This window comes from Erythrolamprus reginae, chromosome 2 (assembly GCF_031021105.1).
Source record: "Erythrolamprus reginae isolate rEryReg1 chromosome 2, rEryReg1.hap1, whole genome shotgun sequence".
NCBI classification, from domain to species: domain Eukaryota; kingdom Metazoa; phylum Chordata; class Lepidosauria; order Squamata; family Dipsadidae; genus Erythrolamprus; species Erythrolamprus reginae.
The window spans coordinates 211051477-211074777 of NC_091951.1; the positions used below are offsets into that span (position 1 = coordinate 211051477).

General features: G+C 41.2%; 1 protein-coding gene across 1 annotated transcript in view; it reads left to right on the forward strand.

The window, feature by feature from the left end:
* Positions 1-2776: 2776 nt before the first annotated feature.
* Positions 2777-23301, forward strand: part of RGL3 (ral guanine nucleotide dissociation stimulator like 3) — a 65424-nt gene continuing 44899 nt past the window's right edge. Inside the window, 6 exon segments of the mRNA XM_070736817.1 lie at positions 2777-2834; positions 6504-6774; positions 6913-7201; positions 14830-14934; positions 15545-15759; positions 19529-19707. Coding sequence (XP_070592918.1) covers positions 2777-2834; positions 6504-6774; positions 6913-7201; positions 14830-14934; positions 15545-15759; positions 19529-19707 — 1117 coding nt within the window.

Genomic DNA, 23301 nt, shown 5'->3' on the forward strand with positions numbered 1-23301 from the left:
AGGGTAATAATAATCATAATAATTATACAAATAAAAGGGAGAAGTAGAGAGGATGAGAAGGGTAATAATACTACAGCCATACAACATGGATAAATATTCTTAGATATAAGATAATACATTTAGATGTTCATCAGAGTGAGGGCACAAGGGGGTAAAAAACCTATCCCTATGTCTAGTTGTTTTGGCATGTAATGCCCTATTGTGGCATTCCAAGGGGAGAAATTTAAACAGTTTACATGAGATGCCTGTAGATATTTTCTCAGCCCTCCTTCTGACTTGTGCAATATACAGGTACAGTAGTACCTTGTGATACGAACCCCTCGTCATACAAACTTTTCGAGATACGAACCCGGGGTTCGGAATTTTTTTGCCTCTTCCTACGAAGTTTTTTCACCTTACAAACCCGCCGGCGCCGGGATGCCCTGCCTCCGGACTTCCGTTGCAAGCAAAGCGCCTGTTTTTGCGATCCTGGGATTCCACTGAGGCTCCCCTCCATGGGAAACCCCACCTCCCAGGATCGCAAAAATGGGTGCTCTGCTCGGTCCCGCCGCCCGGCTGTCACCTTCCGAAACAGCCGGGGCGCTTCTCGGCATTCTCACGAACACCGAACCCGGAAGTTCAGCAAAAGTTCGGGTTCGGCGTTCAGGAGAATGCCGAGAAGCCCCATGGCTATTTCAGAAGGTGACAGACGGGCGGCGGCGCTTCTTGGTGTTCACCCGAACTTTTGCCAAACTTTTCGGGTTCGGTGTTCGGGAGAATGCCGAGAAGTGCCCGGCTGTTTCAGAAAGTGACAGCTGGGCGGCGGCGCTCAGCAGAGCGCTGTTTTTGCAAAAAAAAATTTGGGGGGGGGCTTGCACACATTAATCGGTTTTCTATTGTTTCCTATGGGAAACATTGTTTCGTCTTACGAACTTTTCACCTTATGAACCTCCTCCCGGAACCAATTAAGTTCGTAAGACAAGGTATCACTGTATATAGAAAGCAGTCTGGTTGCAATTGTTTTTTCTGCAGTTCTAACTATCAATTGGAGTTTGTATCTGTCCTGTTTGGTTGCTGTTCCAAACTAGAAAGCTATAAATGTACAAATGACAAACTCAATAATTCCAGTAGTCCAGTTATAACACCCAGGTCCAAATCCAAAGTAAATAAATATCAGAGATTTCAAATAATGCTGTTAAGAAAATAGTAATAGAAAACATTCAATTGAATAGACATCTAACATCAAACAGCTAACACTGTTTGGTTTTTAGTATTTTAAAACCTATGGCCATGTAAATAGGTCAACCTGCAGTCGTACATGCGATCAGTAAAATGACAGGGGTCCTTGCCTTTTCTCACTGATCGGAATAATTTCTAACAAGCAGGAAATGGACTGTTAGTTTCCCATTTTTATTAATGGTGGGAAACAAGCAATGTAATCTGCATCAGTTTGCTAGAAGGAAGAACATAACTGGTTCCCACTAGTGACGATGCCAGGAAAGATCCAGTGATGGTCAATGATCCTGCTTCCTCTTAGAAGGTGTGTGAAGGAAAAGATAAATAGTGAGTGATGTAAATAAAAGTCTACAAAGATATACATGTTTAGAATGGGCCTAGGGTTTTTCAGCCTTTTCCTTCAGTGCTGCAAAGACTGCCTTTGACATAAACTACTCATCTTTTCCTACTGATAAGTTCTCAAGGCAGCTACTCAAACCTTTACAAATCACAATAAAAAAGTTACAAATATAAATTAAAATGTGCGCTAATGTTGCTAAGATCAAGTGACAATTAGAAACCTGATAACACTGCCTACAGATTTTTCTGACAATACAGGCCAAACAGAATCCACAAGAGAACTCATTCCCTAGTCTGAGAACAGCAAAGGAAGAGGTCCTTTTCTGCATGCCAGCACGTGAGCTCCAAAAGGTTTTTCTTGCTGTTTTAGTGGTCAGATGGGTGAGAAAGACCAATCATTTGGAGCACTAAATTATGCTTGATGATCAACTGGAAACCAGCAGAGTTAGCTTTTGTTTGTTTATACAATTTATTGGCCACTCATCTTACCGTAGGGTAATTCTGCGCACTTACATATAAGCTAAAACATGAAAAGTAAAAAACAAACAAACATTAAAATCAAACACGGGGAGGGCAGGGGTGGAGGTAGTATTGTTAATCAAAACACCTTCATTGCACTGATCCCTTTATACTATTGAACTGGCATTCTTTTGGCCCTTATGAAAAGACAGGAGGGTTGGAGCCAACCTCACATGGGGGTGGGGGTGAGGCAAGATGTTCCAGAGGGCAGGAGTGACAGCAGAGAAGACCTTCTTCCTGGACCCCACCAACCAGAATAACTGGTTGATGGAACCCACAGCATGCTGCCTCTGCTGGCACAAGTGGTACAAGGCAATCCTAGTGGGGTGAAATGGTTGTTCAAGTAACCTGGACCCATGCCATGAAAGGCTTTGTAGGTGATTACCTACACATTGAATTGCACACAGAAGCACACCGAACAATGAGCCATTCTTGACCCCATTGTTTCTGAATCTTCTTCAAGGATAGTCCCATGTAGAGCGTATTATAGTATCCAGTCATGAGATGACTAGGGATTGAATGACTGAGCACAAGGAATCCTGTTCCAGGAAAGGCCCCAACCTGCGCACAATATGAAGTTGTGTAAAAGCTGTCCTAGCCGTAACTGGTCTCTGTTCCTCAAATGGGAATTGTGAGTCCAGGAGAACATCTAAGTTGCAGATTGGATCTTTCTGAGGTAGTGCCATCCCATCCAGAGTCAAAGATGACAAAGTCCCAGATCCTGGAGCCCTGCGTACTCAAAGCCATTCAGTCTTACCAAGGTTCAATCAAAGTTTGTTGTCCCCTATCCAGGCCCCCACAGCCTCCAGGCATCGAGAAAGGGCAGCCGCAGCATCACTTGAGTCTCCAAGAATGGAAATATAGTGTCATCAGCATACCATATATACCTTAATCCATAGTGATGGATGATCTCACCAGTGATTTCATATACATGTTTAAAAGGAGGGGTGGAGAAAGTATCCTTTGGTACCACACAGAATAGTGGCTTGTGGCTAGACCTATCACTCCCTATAAATACCAATTGGGACTTGCCACAGAAAAAGGAATTGAGCCAGCACAGAATTGTCCCACCTATCCCATCCCTGCAGCCGGTCCAAAAGGATGCCAAGTCAATAGTATAAATAGTTCCATTACTCTGCATGACTTAGCAGTAATCTACTTAGTATATTTGCATCAGTTTGCAAGTTTCAGATCCTTTTTAATAGTACAATAGCTTCATGCAGAATATAATGTAAAAGCATGTATCAATTGTTATCAAATCCAGATCCAACCAGATGAAAGAATCACAACTGGAGTACCAGGCATAATTGTGGAAAGGCCCTCATTTGCATCCTATGAATCCAAGTTAAAAGCTGCTCATTTTTTTCTTTTCCAGGAAAAATTGAACCATGTCAAAACCAGATTGAATTTCAGCTCCCAAATCTAATTTTCTATTACCCACAGCACTTATATCTTGTCTAGCCTGTTACTGGATTAAGTCAGATGGTAAGAGCAATAGAGTATGGTGTCATCAGCCTCAGCAAATTGATGATATTCCATTCCAACTCTATGGATAATTTGTCTAAGCAATTTCACTGTTGAACAATGTGGAGGACAAGGAGCAGCATAGATGTCAAACAGGAGAGTCCCCTACCATCTCTGTTTGATATGGCCCAATAAGAAAGACTACTGCAAATCACTAGGCCAGTGATGGCTAACCTATGGCACAGTGCCACAGGTGGCACGCGGAGCCATATCTGCTGGCATGCAAGCTGTTGCCCTGGCTCAGCTCCAATGTGCATGTGTGTGCCGGCCAGCTGATTTTTGGCTCAGACAGAGGCTATAGGGATGGTATTTTTGGCTTCCAGAGAGCCTCTGGGGGATGAGGGCCCCAGGGAAGCCTTTGGAGCCTGGGGAGGGTGAAACACAAGCCTACTGGCCCCACCAGAAGTTGGGAAACAGACCATTTCTGGCATCCAGAGGGTGGGGGAAACTGTTTTTGCCCTCCCCAGGAATTGAATGATGGGTGTGGGCACTTGTGCATGCATGATAGAGCGCATGCGTGCTTTTTCAGCACCCAAAGGAAAAAAGGTTCACCATCACTGCACTAGACAGTTATGTCTTGATTGAGTTGCACTGAAATAATTTACACCAACATTCAGAGATGGAAAATGCTGAGGAGTTTGAATTATGCTCATCTTGCCAATGTAGTTCTCTGCTTTGAGACTCACAAGAGCCCCTTTTCAATTCCATGCTAAGGACAGTGATTGGTAGATGTTTCCCTACCAGTTGGGGCTACTTGTGGGAAAAAGAAAGAAACAAAGCTAGGAAACCTCACTAGATCTTCTCCTTAAGGCGTTCAGTAAATTATAAATAAGAGCAGCAGGATAAGTATTGTCAATAGGGACGGTACATTTTGTGCTGATATAGTTTCCTGCTATCTCAAGAATTATCTGACAGAATTTTATTTTGAAAGTGAGGAATAACTCTTTAATGATGCTATCATTTGTATATAAACATCAAAAGTCTCAGTCATTTTCTATATAATTTAATCCCTGGTAAATGCGAGTAGTCTTTTATTTTTTACATAAGATCTTTCAAGTATTTTTTAATGGTAAACATTTCTTTCTAAGAAATAAGAAAAATCTAAGATCATGTAAATATAAGCTAAATTAATATAAATTAGTCTTTATAATGCAAAACATTTTCACAAAAAATTAATTTTGCAAAGAAAACCATACATTAAAAACTGCAAAGTTCAAATGCATGAAATGTAATCTAACGTGCATATATAAGGGTTAAATTATTTGCTGTTTTGGACCTGATCTTTATATCAGATTCTGAATTGCTCCTAACAAAATGCTGCAATTTTAATTTTAGAGCTAGGACTGTATGATGAAATTCTTTACGCAGAGAAAAAAAACAAAGCTAAAAGTTCATCTTACATAGAACAGCTTATGAATGCATATTTTTGTCATCTACAAAAATATTTATATTTTTCCTGTTTTTAGTACTTTCTGTTTTTAAAACTGTTCCTGCCATAGATTTCAAAAAATTCAAATATCTACACTTTTTATATAGAGCAACTCATATTTCTCCTTTGCTCATTCCCGTGGAAGGCTGTGGGTTCTCCATCACTGAAAGTTTTAAGAAAACATTGGATAACCATTTGTCCAGCATGATGTAAGGTCTCCTACTCGAGCAGACAGTTGGATTAGACCTACAAAGTCACTTTCCACTCTGTTATTCTAAGATTTCAATGACCCAAACTGAAGATAACTTGTTGGAGCTCTCTGAGTGACTTTGAATTGAAGCTCTCTGAAAGTTTAATCTAGACTCTAGAGTCTGGGTGTCAAGCACAATCACGTCACATGAAATATCATGATATAGCATGACATAATTGAGGACGTGGCCTGTGCATGACACATCCAGCCCCAGTTTGACACCCCTGATCTAGAGGTAACAAATAAATAGCTGAATTATAAATGTAGGTTTTAGAAAACAGGATGTAACAATGCTGAAATTGTTAATTGTTTTTATTTTTTATGTTTATTGCAGTCCTATTGTGTGTGCTCTAATGCATATCTCACTATTTGACAATGAAACTTACTTAGAAAACTTAGAAAAATAGGTGATTGCAATTTCAGTAGTTTTATGTATTTCAAAATTAAACATGAACACATTTATAGGAGATGGGCAGCAAATAAATTTAATAAAACATAAAAACACGAACATTTTAATTTCAAAATTTTAGGTATACAAAATCTCTTTTTCTAAATTCCAGTTTTCCAGTTCTTCTACTCACATCCAACAACAACCAGTGTATCTGATAGTGTGGAAGTATTCTGATATCCTGCAGCATGCTAAAGGAGGAAAGCTGGATCTTTAAAAAGTGGTACCTGCAATAATTGTAGTTTCTTAGTTATTGCAAGAAGGAAATGTATCATTTTCATATACTACTCCAGGTCTTTGAGGGGAAACTTGCTTCTAGCTCCAGTTTCCTTGCACTTTGCTCTTTAGGGCTGGAATAGCATTGCAGTGAATACAAACACTTTCCGTGGACTTCAGTTCACCTGGGAAATTTAGAAACCTGATTGTGCCCAATAAAGAAGCAAGTTGTGTTTATTATTTGTTTTATCTTGGTTACATTTGCTTAAAAACACATGTACATGTGCCTTCTCCCCAGATAGTTGTGCAGCCCATTTTACCTTCAAGTTAGCATATGGTTGTAAGCTGAAAGTTTTCTTTATAACAATTTTCCTTTCCTATAATAGCACCTCATCCAACACCCCACCCCCCTCGTGTTTGCTATTCACATTTCCTTCCCAATGAAGCCTAACAGCAAATCCACACTTCCTATTTTTTCTGTGTCACTCTGTAAAACTTGAGGAAATTTAGCAGAATTCTTAGGTTTGGAGGGCCAGGGTGATCTCTCCCTCAAAAAAATAAAGGACTGGCGCAGAAGGTAAAAAGTGGCTCCCCAGGGAGTTCCCTTGGGGCTGACCCGGGGCTTGAGAGGATTCCTCCAGAAATCTCGGGCCTGCCCATTGAGGAGGGTATTTCGTTACTCATATGTGGTCGGTGTGGGCCGGTGACGGCCGAGCCCAGCCTTGGTATCTGTCTGGGTGATCGGGAAGGGAAACTGCAGGGCTCGGACAGCTGCGGACACGTCTTCATGTCAGTATCCGAATCACACCCGGGTTGGCGCACAACTACCGAAAAGTAAGGCTGGTGCCCAATAAAGAGGCGTAGCAAAAAGAGAAAATGCGCCGCTTTACAATCCGCCAATAGTCCACTTCTTTCCTTCGATCTTTCGAGGAGAAGGAGATCGGAGCGCCTCCACGTTTATCCTCCCCTCAGACCTGATCCCCAAGGGCCAACCAAGAGCCGTAGGCAAGACTTGGGCTGGTCTCTCCTCTGCTCCAAGAGGTTGGGCAACCGTAGCCCTGACGATCCGCTGGGCTGCTGCCATCCCTGTGGAGCCCGAGGGCTGTGTGGGAAAATCGTCAGGTGGGCCAGAGGCTCAGTCCCGCCCACCCGCAAGGCACGCGCTGCTGTCGGTGCCTCCCGGCAAGCGACGGCTGAAGTAGAGGAGCAGTGGCAGCCCAGCGTTCCCGAGGAGGCGATGGACAAAGCGGAGATGGCGATGGTACGCGGCAGGTCTTGGGAAAGGGCGAGGGGGGGGGCGTTATTTGGCTTTGGTGCCTCATCAGGTGCAGCCGAGGCGCGGGGCGGTGCTCTCTCGTAGGGCTGCTGCGGGAGAAAAAGGCATTTCGACCCGTGCACCTCCTCCTCCCTTCAGGACTGCGTGAGGCTTCGCCGGTTGACCTCCCCCTTCGGCCCAACTCTCAACAAGTCTCAGGCTTCACTGGGTCTTATTTGGCGACTGGTCGCCCTCAGACTTCCGGAGGATGGGGTCTGTTTATAAGTTGTCCAGCTTTTCAGAGTTTCGCCACCTTTGCCTAAGACAAGCTCAAGAGAAAGCCCGCTTAGTTCTCGCAGTGCCTTTTAAATTGGACTGCAGGACCTTGTATGGATCTTGTCTAAAGAAGCCACCCTCCCCAGCCGCAACTTAGCGACCTGAGGGACGACCTCCGTACTCTCTGGGGCTTATCTTTGGACAGAGAATGTCCCTGAATGAATTACTCGGATAAGAGGCAGAGCTGCTGGTTTAGCCCCTTCTCTTTTCTTGCCCTTAAACCGGACTGATTGAGGAAGGGAAGATTCCTCAGTATAGGAAACATCCCCCCCCTCATTGCACAATCCATTAGTGTCTTGTCCCCAGTAATGGGCTGCTGCGGGGGGGGGGGTGGCGACGATGTGGGGGTAGTAAGTTTATGCACTATTTATTGAATACTTAATAGTTTTTTATTGTCCTTCCTTCTCTAGTACCTTAGTATGATCCTTAATTACTTTTAAAATAGAAAATAATTAAATAGTATGTTTTTACCCATAAATGCTTTAATAATTTTAATCATTATCTAGAACTGAACTTTTATAGTAATTAAAGAAAATTGAGATACTTGCCTAATCTGTTATCATACTGAACCTTGTGGGTTTGGTACAAAACCTTAAAATGTTACTGTGCTCCTCAACCAATAATGCTGTCTATCGTTTGTCGTTTTTGTGGCTTTTCAAATAATGTGACTTAATCAACTGAAAAAGAGCCCAAACACCCATTTGAAAACTTATTTTGATCGATAAGCCACTCCCACCCAGTCACATGACCTTTAAGCCACCCCATCACCTTTAAGCCACTCCCACCTAATCATGTGGCCAGCAAGCCACTCCTACCCAATCACATGATCATTAAGCTACAAATAAGTCATACTCACAGTCTGGCAGTAAAACTTTTTGCAGCCCATCACTGCTTGTCCCCCACACAAAATACAGTATTGCATAAACAATATAGAGAATGATGTTAATATTAGTAATAATGTCATTAATGATGCAGACAACTTTTTATTCTCACAGCAATAACTGGTTGATGCGATGTATTGCATGTTGGAAGTGCTACAAAATTTTGACTTCCTGTAAAGAATTATGTAAGCATCAAACATTATAAAGAGGAATCCATCATCAGCATCACCTTAAACCTAGAAACCTGGATTCAGGTCCCTTGCTTTGACCTCCTTGTAATTCAGAAACATATAGAGAGACTATCATCAACTCTTTGTGAAATGCTGAATCCAGGAGGAAAGGGTAAAGATTTCTCTTCAATAACCAAAAAGGGACATGCATGTCAAGGAATATATAAAGAAAAAGGGGGAGAGAATTGGAGTGTGTATTAATAATATAACAAGGAGAAATATTAAAGAATTTGCAGAATTTGTTTCCTCCCCATATATATGGCAGTGCTGCCTTTATAAAAACACTTAATGTCAATATTCTTATCTGGTGCAGCGATTATTTAAGGTTGCTAATACTAGACAATCAGTATGCTGAATCTTACAGTATATATGAAAATCTGAGCCAGGGAGATTGAGTAATATATTAGTCAATTTACTTGTGTACTTTTATTTCATAAGCTCGTGCCTTTGTAGAGTAATTCCAGTTAATATAGAAAATAGAGATATGTGTCTTTGAGGAGTGAGAAGAAAGATACAGCAATTTACTTTCTTGCCAATGTTGAAGGAGCCAGCATTTACCAAAATATGCCCTGCCTAGTGCCTGGCACTGGGCAGTGCACACATGGTGGTAGTATTACATTCATACCTCTTGCCAGACCGGTCCTGTGGCTTTCTTCTGTAGGGAATGTCAAAGAAGGTCACTGGAGTGAAACAGCAGTAACTGGATCAAGAAGAGAGGCCAAGAGGGTTGAATGCCTCTCTCGGGGCCATGTGGGCTTGTGAACTTTGGTGGTAGCTTTCCCACTGAGGAGAGGATTACACTTGGATATGGATATCTGGCATGAGGGAAGCTGATGGAATTCCAGGGGAAGAAGGAGAGACTTCTTTGATACCCCTTTCACCAAAAAGGAAAGCCCTATTGACAAACACTTGGAAAGAAACTATGGTAGTTAGTTTCTTAGCATGTCCAAACATTGGCATAAAAGGCATAGTTATTTATTTGTTTATTACATTTCTATATTTTTATATCTTAAGCAGTTGGGGAAACTTAATTGACATAAAGAAAGTAATGGAATGATACATTGCCCACTGCAACAACATAGCCAAGAAGGCTTCAAGAGTTGTAAACCTAATCCTACGTAGCTTCTGCTCTGTCAATCTCACACTACTTAGAATAGAATAGAATAGAATTTTTTTATTGGCCAAGTGTGATTGGACACACAAGGAATTTATCTTGGTGCATATGCTCTCAGCGTACATAAAATAAAATATACATTTGTCAAGAATCATGTGGTACAACACTTAATGATTGTCATAGGGGTCAAATAAGCAATGAAGAAGCAATATTAATAAAAATCTTAGGATATAAGCAACAAGTTACAGTCATACAGTCAACATGGGAGGAAATGGGTGAAAGGAATGATGAGAAAAACTAGCAGAATAGAAGTGCAGATTTAGTTGAAAGTCTGACAGTGTTGAGGGAATTATTTGTTTAGTAGAGTGATGGCGTTCGGAAAAAAACTGTTCTTGTGTCTAGTTGTCTTGGTGTGCAATGCTCTGTAGCGACGTTTTGAGGGTAGGAGTTGAAACAATTTGTGTCCAGGATGTGAGGGGTCAGTAAATATTTACTTACCAGAGCTTACAAAACCTTTGCCAGACCCATCCTCGAATACAGCTCATCTGTTTGGAACCCATATCGCATCTCAGACATTAACACCCTTGAAAATGTCCAAAGATGCTTCACCAGAAGAGCCCTTCACTCCTCCACTCGAAATAGAATACCCTATGAGACTAGACTTTCAATCCTGGGCCTAGAAAGTTTACAACTAAGACACCTTAAACAAGATCTAAGTATTGCCCACAAGATCATATGCTGCAACGTCCTGCCTGTCGGCGACTACTTCAGCTTCAACCACTACAACACAAGAGCACACAACAGATTTAAACTTAATATTAACCGCTCCAAACTTGACTGTAAAAAATATGACTTCAGTAACCGAGTTGTCGAAGCGTGGAACTCATTACTGGACTCCATAGTATCATCCCCAAACCCCCAACACTTTACCCTTAGATTATCTACGGTTGACTATCCAGATTCCTAAGAGGTCAGTAAGGGGCGAGTACAAGTGCACTAGTGTGCCTTTTGTCCCCTGTCCTATTGCTCTCCTATATCTCCTATACCTTTCTTCTATTTCTATATATCTTCTTCTCTTCTTTCATTGATATGTTCTATTACTATACCTTCTTTTCTATTATTTCTTAGATATATTTTACTATAACCTTCATCATGTATTTTACTATGTGTATATAGATATACAGTATACCCACTAAAACCCTCATTGTGTATTGGACAAAATAAATAAATAAATAAATAAAAATAAATAAATACATTTTGAAATGAAGAACTCACTAAGAATCTGTAACTATGCATCCATTAAATACAATATGTACATTCAGTTTCTCTGTAACTGTTCCCTACTCAGCAAGAGTAATAAAAAACTAAATAATAAAACAAAACCAGCCAAATTAAAAGCACAATTTAATATAATTTTGCAGTTTAGGAGAATAACTAGCTCTTATACTGTTTGTAGTTAACATAACATAATGTAAGATAAGCTTCACTCAACTCCAGGCTATTTATTGAAGGAAAAGTTTAATTTGAACAAAGAACTTAGGATAATTAACTAATCAGCTCTTAATCCAAGATTTAAACAGAGCTCTCAAGACTTGTGCGTCACATTTACAGTAAATTAGCCCTGATTTATTTCTACCCAGTTTTCTGTGTTTGGCAAAAGCAGGGGTCCTCAACTCTTAGACCATGGCGTGTTGGGAACTGGGCCACGCGAGTGGCAGGTGCACATATTAGCCCTGATTTATTTCTACCCAGTTTTCTGTGTTTGGCAAAAGCAGGGGTCCTCAACTCTTAGACCATGGCGTGTTGGGAACTGGGCCACGCGAGTGGCAGGTGCACATATGTGTGCACACAGTTCCATTTGCATGAGTGGTGTTCTGTCTGGGTGCCCCCAGATTTCAACACCAACTGGAAAAAACAGCCAGACACGCTGGTAAAAGCAAAGGCACTTTATAGTTTGAAAAATAAACACAGAGAAAAACCTGTTCTTCCCAACAGGCAGGCTATGAGGCTTCACAGCAGAGTCCTGACGGCCAGACAATACAGCAGACTTCTTGCTGGCACACACACCACTGTAGAGAATAAGACCCACACCTTTTCTCCCAAGGTTTCAGCCTTCAAGGCCACGAGCCAGAATCAGAGACGCCAAAGATCACAGCCAGGTCCCAGGACTCCCAAAGATAATACTCCACAATACAGGAAGGGTGGGTCTGCCTTTTCAGCCTTTCTGGGGAGAACCACACCCAAACCCAGCTGTTGCCTATTTAGGGCTGGAAATACCTGGCTAATTGTCCCCTTCGTTGTGCTGCTCTTCTCTGCCTGAGATCTATGATGGCTTGTGCATTTTCATCTAAGGACTCCAGGCTGCTTGCTGGGGAGAGCTCCACCCCGGGGGACTCAGGCTGTTCTCCCTCTCCCTCGGCCTGATATTCCTCCTCCCCGTCTGCCTCGGCCTCCTCCTCCTCCTCCTGTTCCTCATCCTCCCCCTCTGAGCATGGAGCCGGCAGCGGTTCAGCCGTTCCCTGAGGAGCCTCAGACGGAATCACAACAAGTGGTGGGTACTTTTGTGTGTGTTTGTGTGTGTGTTAAGCTTCATTTGTATGATCAGCAGGTGCCTGCCACTCACACAAATGGGGCTTCATGCACATGTGCATGAGTGTCTGCTACTCATGCAAATGGAGTTGCATGTATAGAACCATTTCCTCTTCCGTCTGTCCACAAAGGCAGAAAAGTTGGGGGACCACTGCTCTAGAGGAGTATGTGTTGTCTAGCCTGTACCTTCTAATATCATTTATAGGGAAAACATTGCCAATATACCGACCTCTCCATACAAAAGGGCCCTCTTTGTAGCTGCATATTCAAGCACAGTTGTTGTTTATATGACTAGGAATTCCAGGTCAGGAAGCGTTTTGGAAATCTGTGAAGATAGCCCCTTGATCCTTTTCCTCTGCCATCGAAGAATGCTCTGTATTCAGTGATTGCAGGAAGAAAGTGGTCATTCAGAGGACTAACACAGTGTTTCTCAACCTTGCCAACTTGAAGATATTTGGACTTCAACTCCCAGAATTCCCCAGCCAGCGAATGCTGGCTGGGGAATTCTGGGAATTGAAGTTCAAATATCTTCAAGTTGCCAAGGTTGAGAAACACTGGACTAACATTTAATGCTATCAGCTTCAAGCTATCTGGTATAAGAATGGTATCCAGGACTTCAACCTGGCAGATAAATTATATGGCTGGAAACAATAAGTCTATAAGACTCATGGTTACTCCTGTACTTCAAACCACTCTGCTTCCAGCTGGGTCAAGATTTCACCATCTTGAAAATTCCCCCCTACTATTATTTTAAAGGCAACTTTTTTCTCATCTCAGTTCTTACAGAAGAGTTTCCAAGAAAGAAAAGGGAAGGGAGAGAGAGAGAAAGGGAGAGAGAGAGAAAAAGAGAGGGAGACGGAGAGAGGAAGACGGAGGGAGGGAGGGAGATGGAGAGGAAGGGGTGAATTCTAGCTGATGTTCCTTCCTAGCTATGTCTCTTATTCCAGACTCCTCCAGGGGACAAAACTACATATTGAGACAACCAAAATATGTGCGGCAGGCTTCCTTGTAGATACTGCCTTGTACATACTATGTACATTCCACAACACCTGCAACTTATTTTCAGAGGAAATTGTAAAAACACAAAGCGTGTCCCTCTAATCAATTACTGTATGGTTTGCATGAAGAAACAGATCCCAAGAGTATTATGATAGGAATAGGTCCTGGCTGATTTCATAAGAATCTGCTGCTCCTGAGCAGTAAAGCATGACATGGAAGTGAGCAGACCAGGATGAAACAGGGAGAGACTTATTTCATCTCTACAACTGTCTCTATGAATGACACTCATTGGGATTGTGAGCATGTGTTTGCACATCTACACCTGATTTGAAGAGAGTGAAATTTCATGTGTTAGAGTTCTGGAAACTATATTTAATGTTTCTTAGCTCTCCCACCTCTTTGTTTTTAGAACTGGAAAAATAATACATACATTAATTAGGGATAGATTAGTTAACTTATTTATCATCCATGGCAGTTTTTCTTAAATATCTATGAATAAGTACGTTATGATCAGATTGCCAAACTGATTTGTAATTTTTCAAAATATGCTGCATCAAACAATATTTTAAAACATTTTTTTTTCAATTTTTGACAAAATACATTGTTCTAAAAATATCTCACCATTAAATATATATAGATCTTGGTGCATATTTTTGATTAACAACCACATCACAATATTTGGAGACATATGAAATCCAAAGGTTAATTTTGTTTAATCTGCATGTTCACTTAGGAAGTGAAGTCTTCGGAGTCTTCAGAGAAGGGCGGCATACAAATCTAAATAATAATAATAATAATAATTATTATTATTATTATTATTATTATTATTATTATTATTAACAATATTGACAACAATAACATCAATGACAATAACGACAACAAACAACAAGCAACAACATCAGCAACAACATCAACAACAACAACAAAACAACAATGATGATGATGATGATGATAATAATAATAATAATAATAATAATAATAATAATAATAATAATAATAATAATAATGTGCAGGTCAGGTCATTGGCTTCCAAAGATAGACTCAGCACAGTTTCATAGATGGCCTTTTTCCTAACTTGCAAATCTTATTCATAAACAGATCTCTAGCTTATTTGTGGCTTTGCTTTTGCTACAATGTGCTGAAAATGACTAAGCCTGATAAAAAATACAGTACTCTTACGTTACAAAGATTGTGAGTGAAATAAAATTGGGTTTCCTAACCCTTTGAAGCTTTCTCACAAAAAACACATTTATCACATTAGCCAACAGATGAGGCTGCCTAATCCCACTGAGTTGGCTTCCTGCTCTTTAAGGCTTTCATTATGACCCTTTGCAACTTACCTTTCCCCCTCTTTTTTCTGGTGGACCAGCGCATCACCTGTCATTTTTAATTTTTAATAATATCTCTGGCGCTTATATCAGAATAGAAGCATTCTTGAAAACAAAGAAAATGCATTCTCTAGCTTTATTCCTTATCTTTTACCAGACGCCCCTACAGCCGTGGGGAGAAGAGGCTGAAGATGGAGCCATCTATAGCATCGCTCTTGAGCGAGTGAAGGCAGAGCCTGCAGCCAGTGGAGCCTCTTCCTTGGTAGGTTCTGTTATCACTCAAAGAACGAGGCCCTCTCCTCTTTTATCACAAGGGACAGAAATTGGGGCAGGTCAGGAGGAAAAAGTAATTCACTGAAAATGAGGCATTTTTCATGCAGCTAGTATTAATTTAATTTTAAGAAAAACATTCATTCCATGAAATGATGGAACCTATCCCTAGGTTTAATGTTAGCTGGCAGAAAGGGCACTGAATGGCCAATGGCCTCAATTGCTACATGATACTGACAGTATTGAGCAACCTACTGCTCAATAGCAGTTACCGGGAAAGTTATGCTGCCTTCTCATAATATTTTGCATTTCCAAAGCCCCAGTGATCCTGCACTCAGAGCTGAGAATGCCTTTGAACTGATCATGATGACTCCTTGAACACAAGCATGTGGTTTTCTTGGCAGCTTCTGTTGATAAGACCCTGAGATGTGCTGATGGTTTTCTACTTAAGTACAATGTCCCATTAGCTTAACCATTTCAGATCAGTCAAACAGCAACCATTTACTTTGGCGAGCTTCAAATACATACTTTTGAATTATTTATATGCAAGAACAGTATTGCTGCATGATTTACCATTTATCTCATGCCTACCTCTTTCCCAGGAGCATCCAGAAAAGTCAGGATGTCCTTTTGTCCAGTACCGTACTTGCAAGAGGCGCACATTGCGGGCTGCCACACTTCCCCAGGTAGTGAAATGGCTGCTGACAGCCAAGAAGGAGGGTGACCTCGACTACACATCTAGCTTCCTGGCTACCTATCAAGCCTTTGCTACTCTCGTGCAGGTGTTGGAGTTGCTGCTGCCTCTAGGACCAGACAAGTGAGTGGATGCTGTAGATATGGAGAAAGACAGTAAGACAGAGTGGATGGTGTAGATGCAGAAAAGAAAGTGGCAGCTTCACTGTAAATAGACTCTTTCATGCTAGTTCACCCTAGCTTAGTGTAGGTTCATAAAAAACTAATTATTGATTGTTCTGTCTGGGTTCCCCCAGACGTCAACACCAACTAAAAAGAGTAGCCAGACACGCTGGTAAAAAGCAAAGTCATTTTATATCTTTGAAAACAAACACAGATAACAAAAACTGTTCTTACAAACTGGAATACTATGAAGCTTCACAGAAGAGTCACGATGGCCAGACAATACAACAGGCTTCTTGCTGGCACACACACCACTGTAGATAATAAAACCCACGCCTCCCCCAAGTTTTCAGCCTTCGAGGCCACAAGCCAGAATCAGAGACGCCAAGGATCGAAGCAAGGTCACAGGACTCCCAAAAGATAAGTCTCCACAATACAGGAAGGGCGGGCCTGCCTTTTCAACCTTTCTGAGGAGAACCACACCCAAACCCAGCTGTTGCCTATTAGGGATGGAAATACCTGGCTAATTGTCCCCTTCGTTGTGCTGCCCTTCTCTGCCTCATATCTATGATGGCTTGTGCGTTCTCATCTAATGATTCCAGGCTACTCGCTGGGGAGAGCTCCCCCCCGGGGGTCTCAGGCTGTTCTCCCTCCTCCTCATCCTGACATTCCTCTTCCCCATCTGCCAGGTCCTCCTCCTCCTCCTATTCCTCGTCCTCCCCCTCAGAGCATGGAGCTGGCAGAGTTCCAGCCGTTCCCTGAGGAGCCTCAGGCTGAATCACAACATTGACTAAAGCATATGGCACAAAGAATACCAGTTTTTTATAGTTCTTCATTAATAATCTTTTAAAATAATCTAATCCAGTTCACCAAGTTTCACAAATACAGCACAATCCAGTCCAAATCATAGCACTGTTTTTGAGTTTCTTTTCAGTTCCAAGGTAACTCTTTCTGCCTAAGGACAGTTTCAACTGTCAACACAAATAGATTCCCATAGTGTGATGCAATTAGTCTTCCAACCATGCACCCCAAACATCACAACTCAATTTTTTCTTTATAGAATATATTCTTTGTATATTAAAATTCACTTAGTGTTAAAATATTCTTTTCTAAATTTTATTTTTCAGTCACTTTCAATCCTTTTAGTTTCACCCAGTCTTTTAAAAGAAAACACCTTTAAAATTGGCCTTTAAATAAAGTTCCTTTTGCTTTCTCTATGGTTTTTCAACTTGCCTATCTCACACAGAGGCGACTAGGTAGGCTTACAATTACAAACATTATCTTTGATTCATCCTTATTTGTGAGATCTCAACTCCCAGCATTATTAACAATAGCTTTGCTGAGTGGAGAATTCTCCACATATCTGGAGAGAATGCAGATTGAGAAAAGGTTATTTATGCATAGTACATTTTGTGGATCCAAACAAACAATTCAACCTAGTGATTAATCCAAGAGTTGCAAATGATTTCTTGTATCAAAAACTAGCCCCAAGTCATTAGTTCTAGCTGCTCTAAGTCTAAATTATGATGCTCAAGAGGGGCTAAGATAAAACTTTTGCTGCTGTAAAAGGATACCATATATAATTAAGACTTTATTTAAAAAAAAAGTAAGAATGTTCTGCCTTTGACAGTATGGCTCAGTAATAAAAGGAAATATTTCCAGGAGGAGGAACAGAAGGGTTGTTATTTGTTACTCCCTTGTGGGTTGGCTCAGGGGTTGGTCCTCTCCCCCCTGCTATTTAATATCTACATGAAACCGCTGGGTGAGATCATCCAGGGGCATGGGGTAAGGTATCATCAGTATGCGGATGATACCCAGTTATACATCTCCACCCTATGTCCAGTCAATGAAGCAGTGGAAGTGATGTGCCGGTGCCTGGAGGCTGTTGGGGTCTGGATGGGTGTCAACAGACTCAAGCTCAACCCGGATAAGACGGAGTGGCTGTGGGTTTTGCCTCCCAAGGACAATTCCATCTGTCCGTCCATAACCCTGGGGGGGGAATGACTGACCCCCTCAGAGAGGGTCCGCAACTTGGGCGTCCTCCTCGACCCACAGCTCACATTAGAGAAACATCTTTCAGCTGTGGCGAGGGGGGCGTTTGCCCAGGTTCGCCTGGTGCACCAGTTGCGGCCCTGTCTGGACCGGGACTCACTGCTCACAGTCACTCATGCCCTCATCACCTCGAGGTTCGACTACTGTAATGCTCTCTACATGGGGCTACCTTTGAAAAGTGTTCGGAAACTTCAGATTGTGCAAAATGCAGCTGCGAGAGCAATCATGGGCTTCCCAAGGTATGCCCATGTTACACCAACACTCCGCAGTCTGCATTGGTTGCTGATCAATTTCTGGGCACAATTCAAAATGTTCGTTATGACCTATAAAGCCCTTCATGGCATCGGACCAGAATATCTCAGGGACCGCCTTCTGCCGCACAAATCTCAGCGATCGGTTAGGTCCCACAGAGTTGGCCTTCTCCGGGTCCCGTCGACTAAACAATGTCATTTGGCGGGACCCAGGAGAAGAGCCTTCTCTGTGGTGGCCCCGACCCTCTGAAACCAGCTCCCCCCAGATATCAGAGTTGCCCCCACCCTACTTGCCTTTCGCAAGCTCCTTAAAACCCACCTCTGTCGTCAGGCATGGGGGAATTGAATTTTTTTCCCTTCCCCCTAGGCTTATAGAATTTATTCATGGTATGCTTGTTTGTATGAGTGGTCTCTTAAATTGGGGTTTTTTAGATTATTTTTTAATATTAGATTTGTTACTTTGTTTTCTTTATTGTTGTTAGCCGCCCTGAGTCTTCGGAGAGGGGCGGCATACAAATGTAATAAATAAATAAATGAATAAACAAATAAATAAACAATAAGGATATTTAAAAATCTCATTTCATGTCTTTGGAAAAAAAGGGAGGTTCTTATCAGAGGTTTTCTTATGCAAAAAAACCATTACAGGTAACCCTCGACTTACAAGCAATTGTTTAGCAAGCATTTGAAGTTACAGCATCACTGAAAAAGTGACTTACAATCTATCTTTCCCACTTACAATAGCTGCAGCATACCCACTGTCACAAGATCAAAATTTGGGTGCTTGGCAATTGGCATGTGATCACCATTTCTGACCTTCAGAATCAGTTTCTGACAAGCAAAGTTGGTCAGGGAGGTTGGATTTGCTTAATAACCATTTGATTCATTTGACAATTGAAGTGATTCACTTAACAACCATGGCAAAAATGTTATAAAATTGAGTTAAACTCGCTTAACAATCGCATTGCTTAGTAATAGATATTCTGATCCAGGCTCCTACGGGAACGGTCAGGAACACAGTTCCGGTAGCAAAATTGGAGCTCCATCCCAGAGCACCCAATTTGCACTGAAAGATGTTGAAATAAAATGCATAAGCCATGCTCACAGTGTGGTAGTAAAAATTTTGGTAGCCTATCACTGTTCTGATCCCAATTGTGAAAGTTGAGGACTGTCTGGTGGTGGGCACAAATCACTGAGCACTTGTCGTATGTTGTGTGTGTGTTTTATCTTTTAAAATCAATAAAAAAATATTTTCAAAAAAGTGAAAGTTGAGGACTACCTGTAGGTTCCAGTTTAATGTGATCTTGATACAGGAGAGGCAACTTTATTGAATGAGATTATTAGAGTAAAGTAGAGACAGTTGAAAGCCAGGAGTGGCTTGGGGTGATTATCCCCAAGCCACTCCTGATTGAATTTATTTTCTGATTTCAGGGCAGTACTTCATCTATTGGAACACTGGCTACAGCATCAACCTGAGGATTTCTGGGAACCCCCAGACTACCCTAATCTACACAAAGTATTGTGTTTCCTTCATCAATCTGCTCCTAACTCCTCAGTGTGTGGTTTGGCAAAGGGACTGCTACAAGCCCACAAAGAAAAGGAAGCAAATGGTAAGAATAATTTAGTACCAAAATTGCCAAGCGTGACCTATCTTCTCAGAGTTTCTAGTTTGGATCCATTCTAGTTTGACTTCTGCTCCCATCAATATCCTATTGTTCTCAAATAGAGATGTTATTTTCATATCCCATGCATTTTACCTGATCCATATTAAGGAGTATACAGAACCCATGAGTTATCAAGGACATGTACAGAGGAAATGTGGGATTCCAGCAAATATCCAGGAGGTATAAGTCATACAAAACAGATACATTAAAGTTTATAAAATAGTGTTTACTTTTAGAAATAGAAACATAGAAGTCTGACGGCAGAAAAAGACCTCATGGTCCATCTAGTCTGCCCTTATACTATTTTCTGTATTTTATCTTAGGATGGATATATGTTTATCCCAGACATGTTTAAATTCAGTTACTGTGGATTTATCTACCACGTCTGCTGGAAGTTTGTTCCAAGGATCTACTACTCTTTCAGTAAAATAATATTTTCTCATGTTGCTTTTGATCTTACCCCCAACTAACTTCAGATTGTGTCCCCTTGTTCTTGTGTTCACTTTCCTATTAAAAACACTTCCCTCCTGGACCTTATTTAACCCTTTAATATATTTAAATGTTTCGATCATGTCCCCCCTTTTCCTTCTGTCCTCCAGACTATACAGATTGAGTTCATTAAGTCTTTCCTGATACGTTTTATGCTTAAGACCTTCCACCATTCTTGTAGCCCGTCTTTGGACCCGTTCAATTTTGTCAATATCTTTTTGTAGGTGAGGTCTCCAGAACTGAACACAGTATTCCAAATGTGGTCTCACCAGCATTCTATATAGCGGGATCATAATCTCCCTCTTCCTGCTTGTTATACCTATGCAGCCAAGCATCCTACTTGCTTTCCCTACTGCCTGACTGCACTGTTCACCCATTTTGAGACTGTCAGAAATCACTACCCCTAAATCCTTTTCTTTTGAAGTATTTGCTAACACAGAACTGCCAATACAATACTCAGATTGAGGATTCCTTTTCCCCAAGTGCATTATTTTACATTTGGAAACATTAAACTGCAGTTTCCATTGCTTTGACCATTTATCTAGTAAAGCTAAATCATTTACCATATTACAGACCCCTCCAGGAATATCAACCCTATTGCACACTTTAGAGTCATCAGCAAATAGGCAAACCTTCCCTACCAAACCTTCCCCTATGTCACTCACAAACATATTAAAAAGAATAGGACCCAGAACAGACCCTTGTGGCACACCGCTTGTAACCTGACTCTGCTCAGAATACTCGCCATTAACAATAACTCTCTGATGTCTACGCTTCAGCCAGCTGCAAATCCATTGAACTATCCAGGGATTAAGTCCAATCTTCACTAATTTATCTATCAGCTCTTTATGTGGAACCGTATCAAAGGCTTTGCTGAAGTCCAGGTAGGCAATATCCACGGCACCACCTTCATCCAACACCTTTGTGACATAGTCAAAGAAATCAATGAGATTAGTCTGACATGATTTGCCTTCAGTAAAGCCATGCTGATTTGGGTCCAATAAGTTATTGTTTTTTAGGTGCTGATTTATCTTCTTTTTGAGTAGAGTCTCCATCATTTTAACTACAACTGATGTCAAGTTAACTGGCCTGTAGTTACCAGCTTCTTCTCTACTGCCCTTCTTGTGGATAGGCACAACACTGGCCATTCTCCAATCCTCAGGAACATCTCCTGTTAACAAGGATTGGTTAAACAAATCAGTCAGGGGGGTAGCAATGACAGATCTGAGTTCTTTAAGAACTCTGGGGTGGATGCCATCTGGACCCATTGCCTTATTTATCTTTAATCGTTCAAGTTCTTCTAAGACATCGGCTTCTAAGATCACTGGAGCTGAATCCGTACAGCTGGAAGCAATGCTATATCCCCCTATAGTTTTATTTTGTAAGGTGTCTTTTGAGAAAACTGAACAGAAGTAGCTATTGAAATGGTCAGCGATCTCCTTATTCCCATTAATGCATGTATTATTCCCGGTACTAAGCTTCGTGATGCCGCAGTTTTTCTTCTTCTTATCACTAATATATCTGAAGAAGGTTTTATCCCCCTTCTTTAGAGATTTGGCAATTTCTTCCTCTTTTGAGGCTTTAGCAGCATATATTATCTGTTTCGCCTCCTTCTGTCTCATTTTATACACCTCCCTATCAGCTATACTTCCAGACTCTTTATACCTCCTATAGGCAGCCTTTTTTTCATTGACTATAGCCCTTACATCATTGCTAAACCATAGCGGTTTCTTCTTCCTTTTACCTTTAGTTATTTGTCTTACATACAGTCCAGTGGCTTTTAAGATGGCCTTTTTTAATACAGTCCACTGGGTGCTCGCTCCTGCCATTTTATCCCTCCCCTTTAATTCATTATCTAAATATTCCCCCATTGCATTAAAATTTGTTTTTCTGAAATCCAATACTTTGGTTGCATTATAGGATTGCTCACAATGCGTTTTTACATCAAACCACAAACATAGATGGTCGCTGCAACCTAAATTTTCTCCCACCTTGACATCTGAAACCCAATTCCCATTCGTAAAAACTAAATCTAGAATATTCTCCCCTCTAGTTGGTGTCTTAACCAGCTGTGCCAGAGCTGCTCCTGTAAAGGCCTCTACTATATTCTTACTTTTGCATGTAAGGGCACTGGGGATATTCCAGTCAACATCAGGCATGTTGAAATCACCCATAACCACAATATCTCCCTTTACTGCCATTTGGGTAATTTCATCCACCATCTTGTTGTCATATTCCTCAGATTGCCCTGGAGGCCTATAGATCACCCCAATTCTAATGACAGAACCTTCTTTATTTTGCATGCAAATCCAGAGAGTCTCTAGATCTTGACATGTATTTTGAATTAGTGTTGTTTTTAGACTTTCTTTAATATAAATGGCTACTCCACCTCCCCTTCTCTCTATTCTATCCTTCCTATACAGTGTATATCCTGGTATGGATATTTCCCATTCATTAGAATCCTTAAACCATGTCTCAGATATGGCAACCAGGTCCAAATTATCTCTAGATATTATGGCCATTAATTCACAGAGCTTGTTGCTCAAGCTTCGAGCATTCGTGCACATTACCCGAAGAACATTATTTTCATTATTAGTTTGCCCCTCATCATCAACAACAACATCTATTTTATTTGCAGCTCCCTTTTCATAAGCTTCCAAAAACTGCTTTATCCTCATTGGTTGGGGACAGAAATCACCCACATCAGTTACATCTCTGTCCCCTTTACCTAGTTTAAATGCCTGTCCCAAAAAGTTCTGAATTCCTCACCGAGTACCTGGTACCTCTGTATGATGGATGCAAACCATCCCTCTTAAACAACTCCCTATTAGACCACCTACTGACATCATGACTTACATAGCCAAAACCTTCAGCTTTACACCACTGCCTTAACCACACATTAAACTCTCTGATACACGTTGTTTTATCCTCTTGACCACAAACCAGTAACACCTCTGAGAAAGTCACTGAATCTGTTATTTTACCCAGCTCCACACTTAGACATTGAAAATCTCTTTTCACTACATTGACATTTCTCTGGGACAAATCATT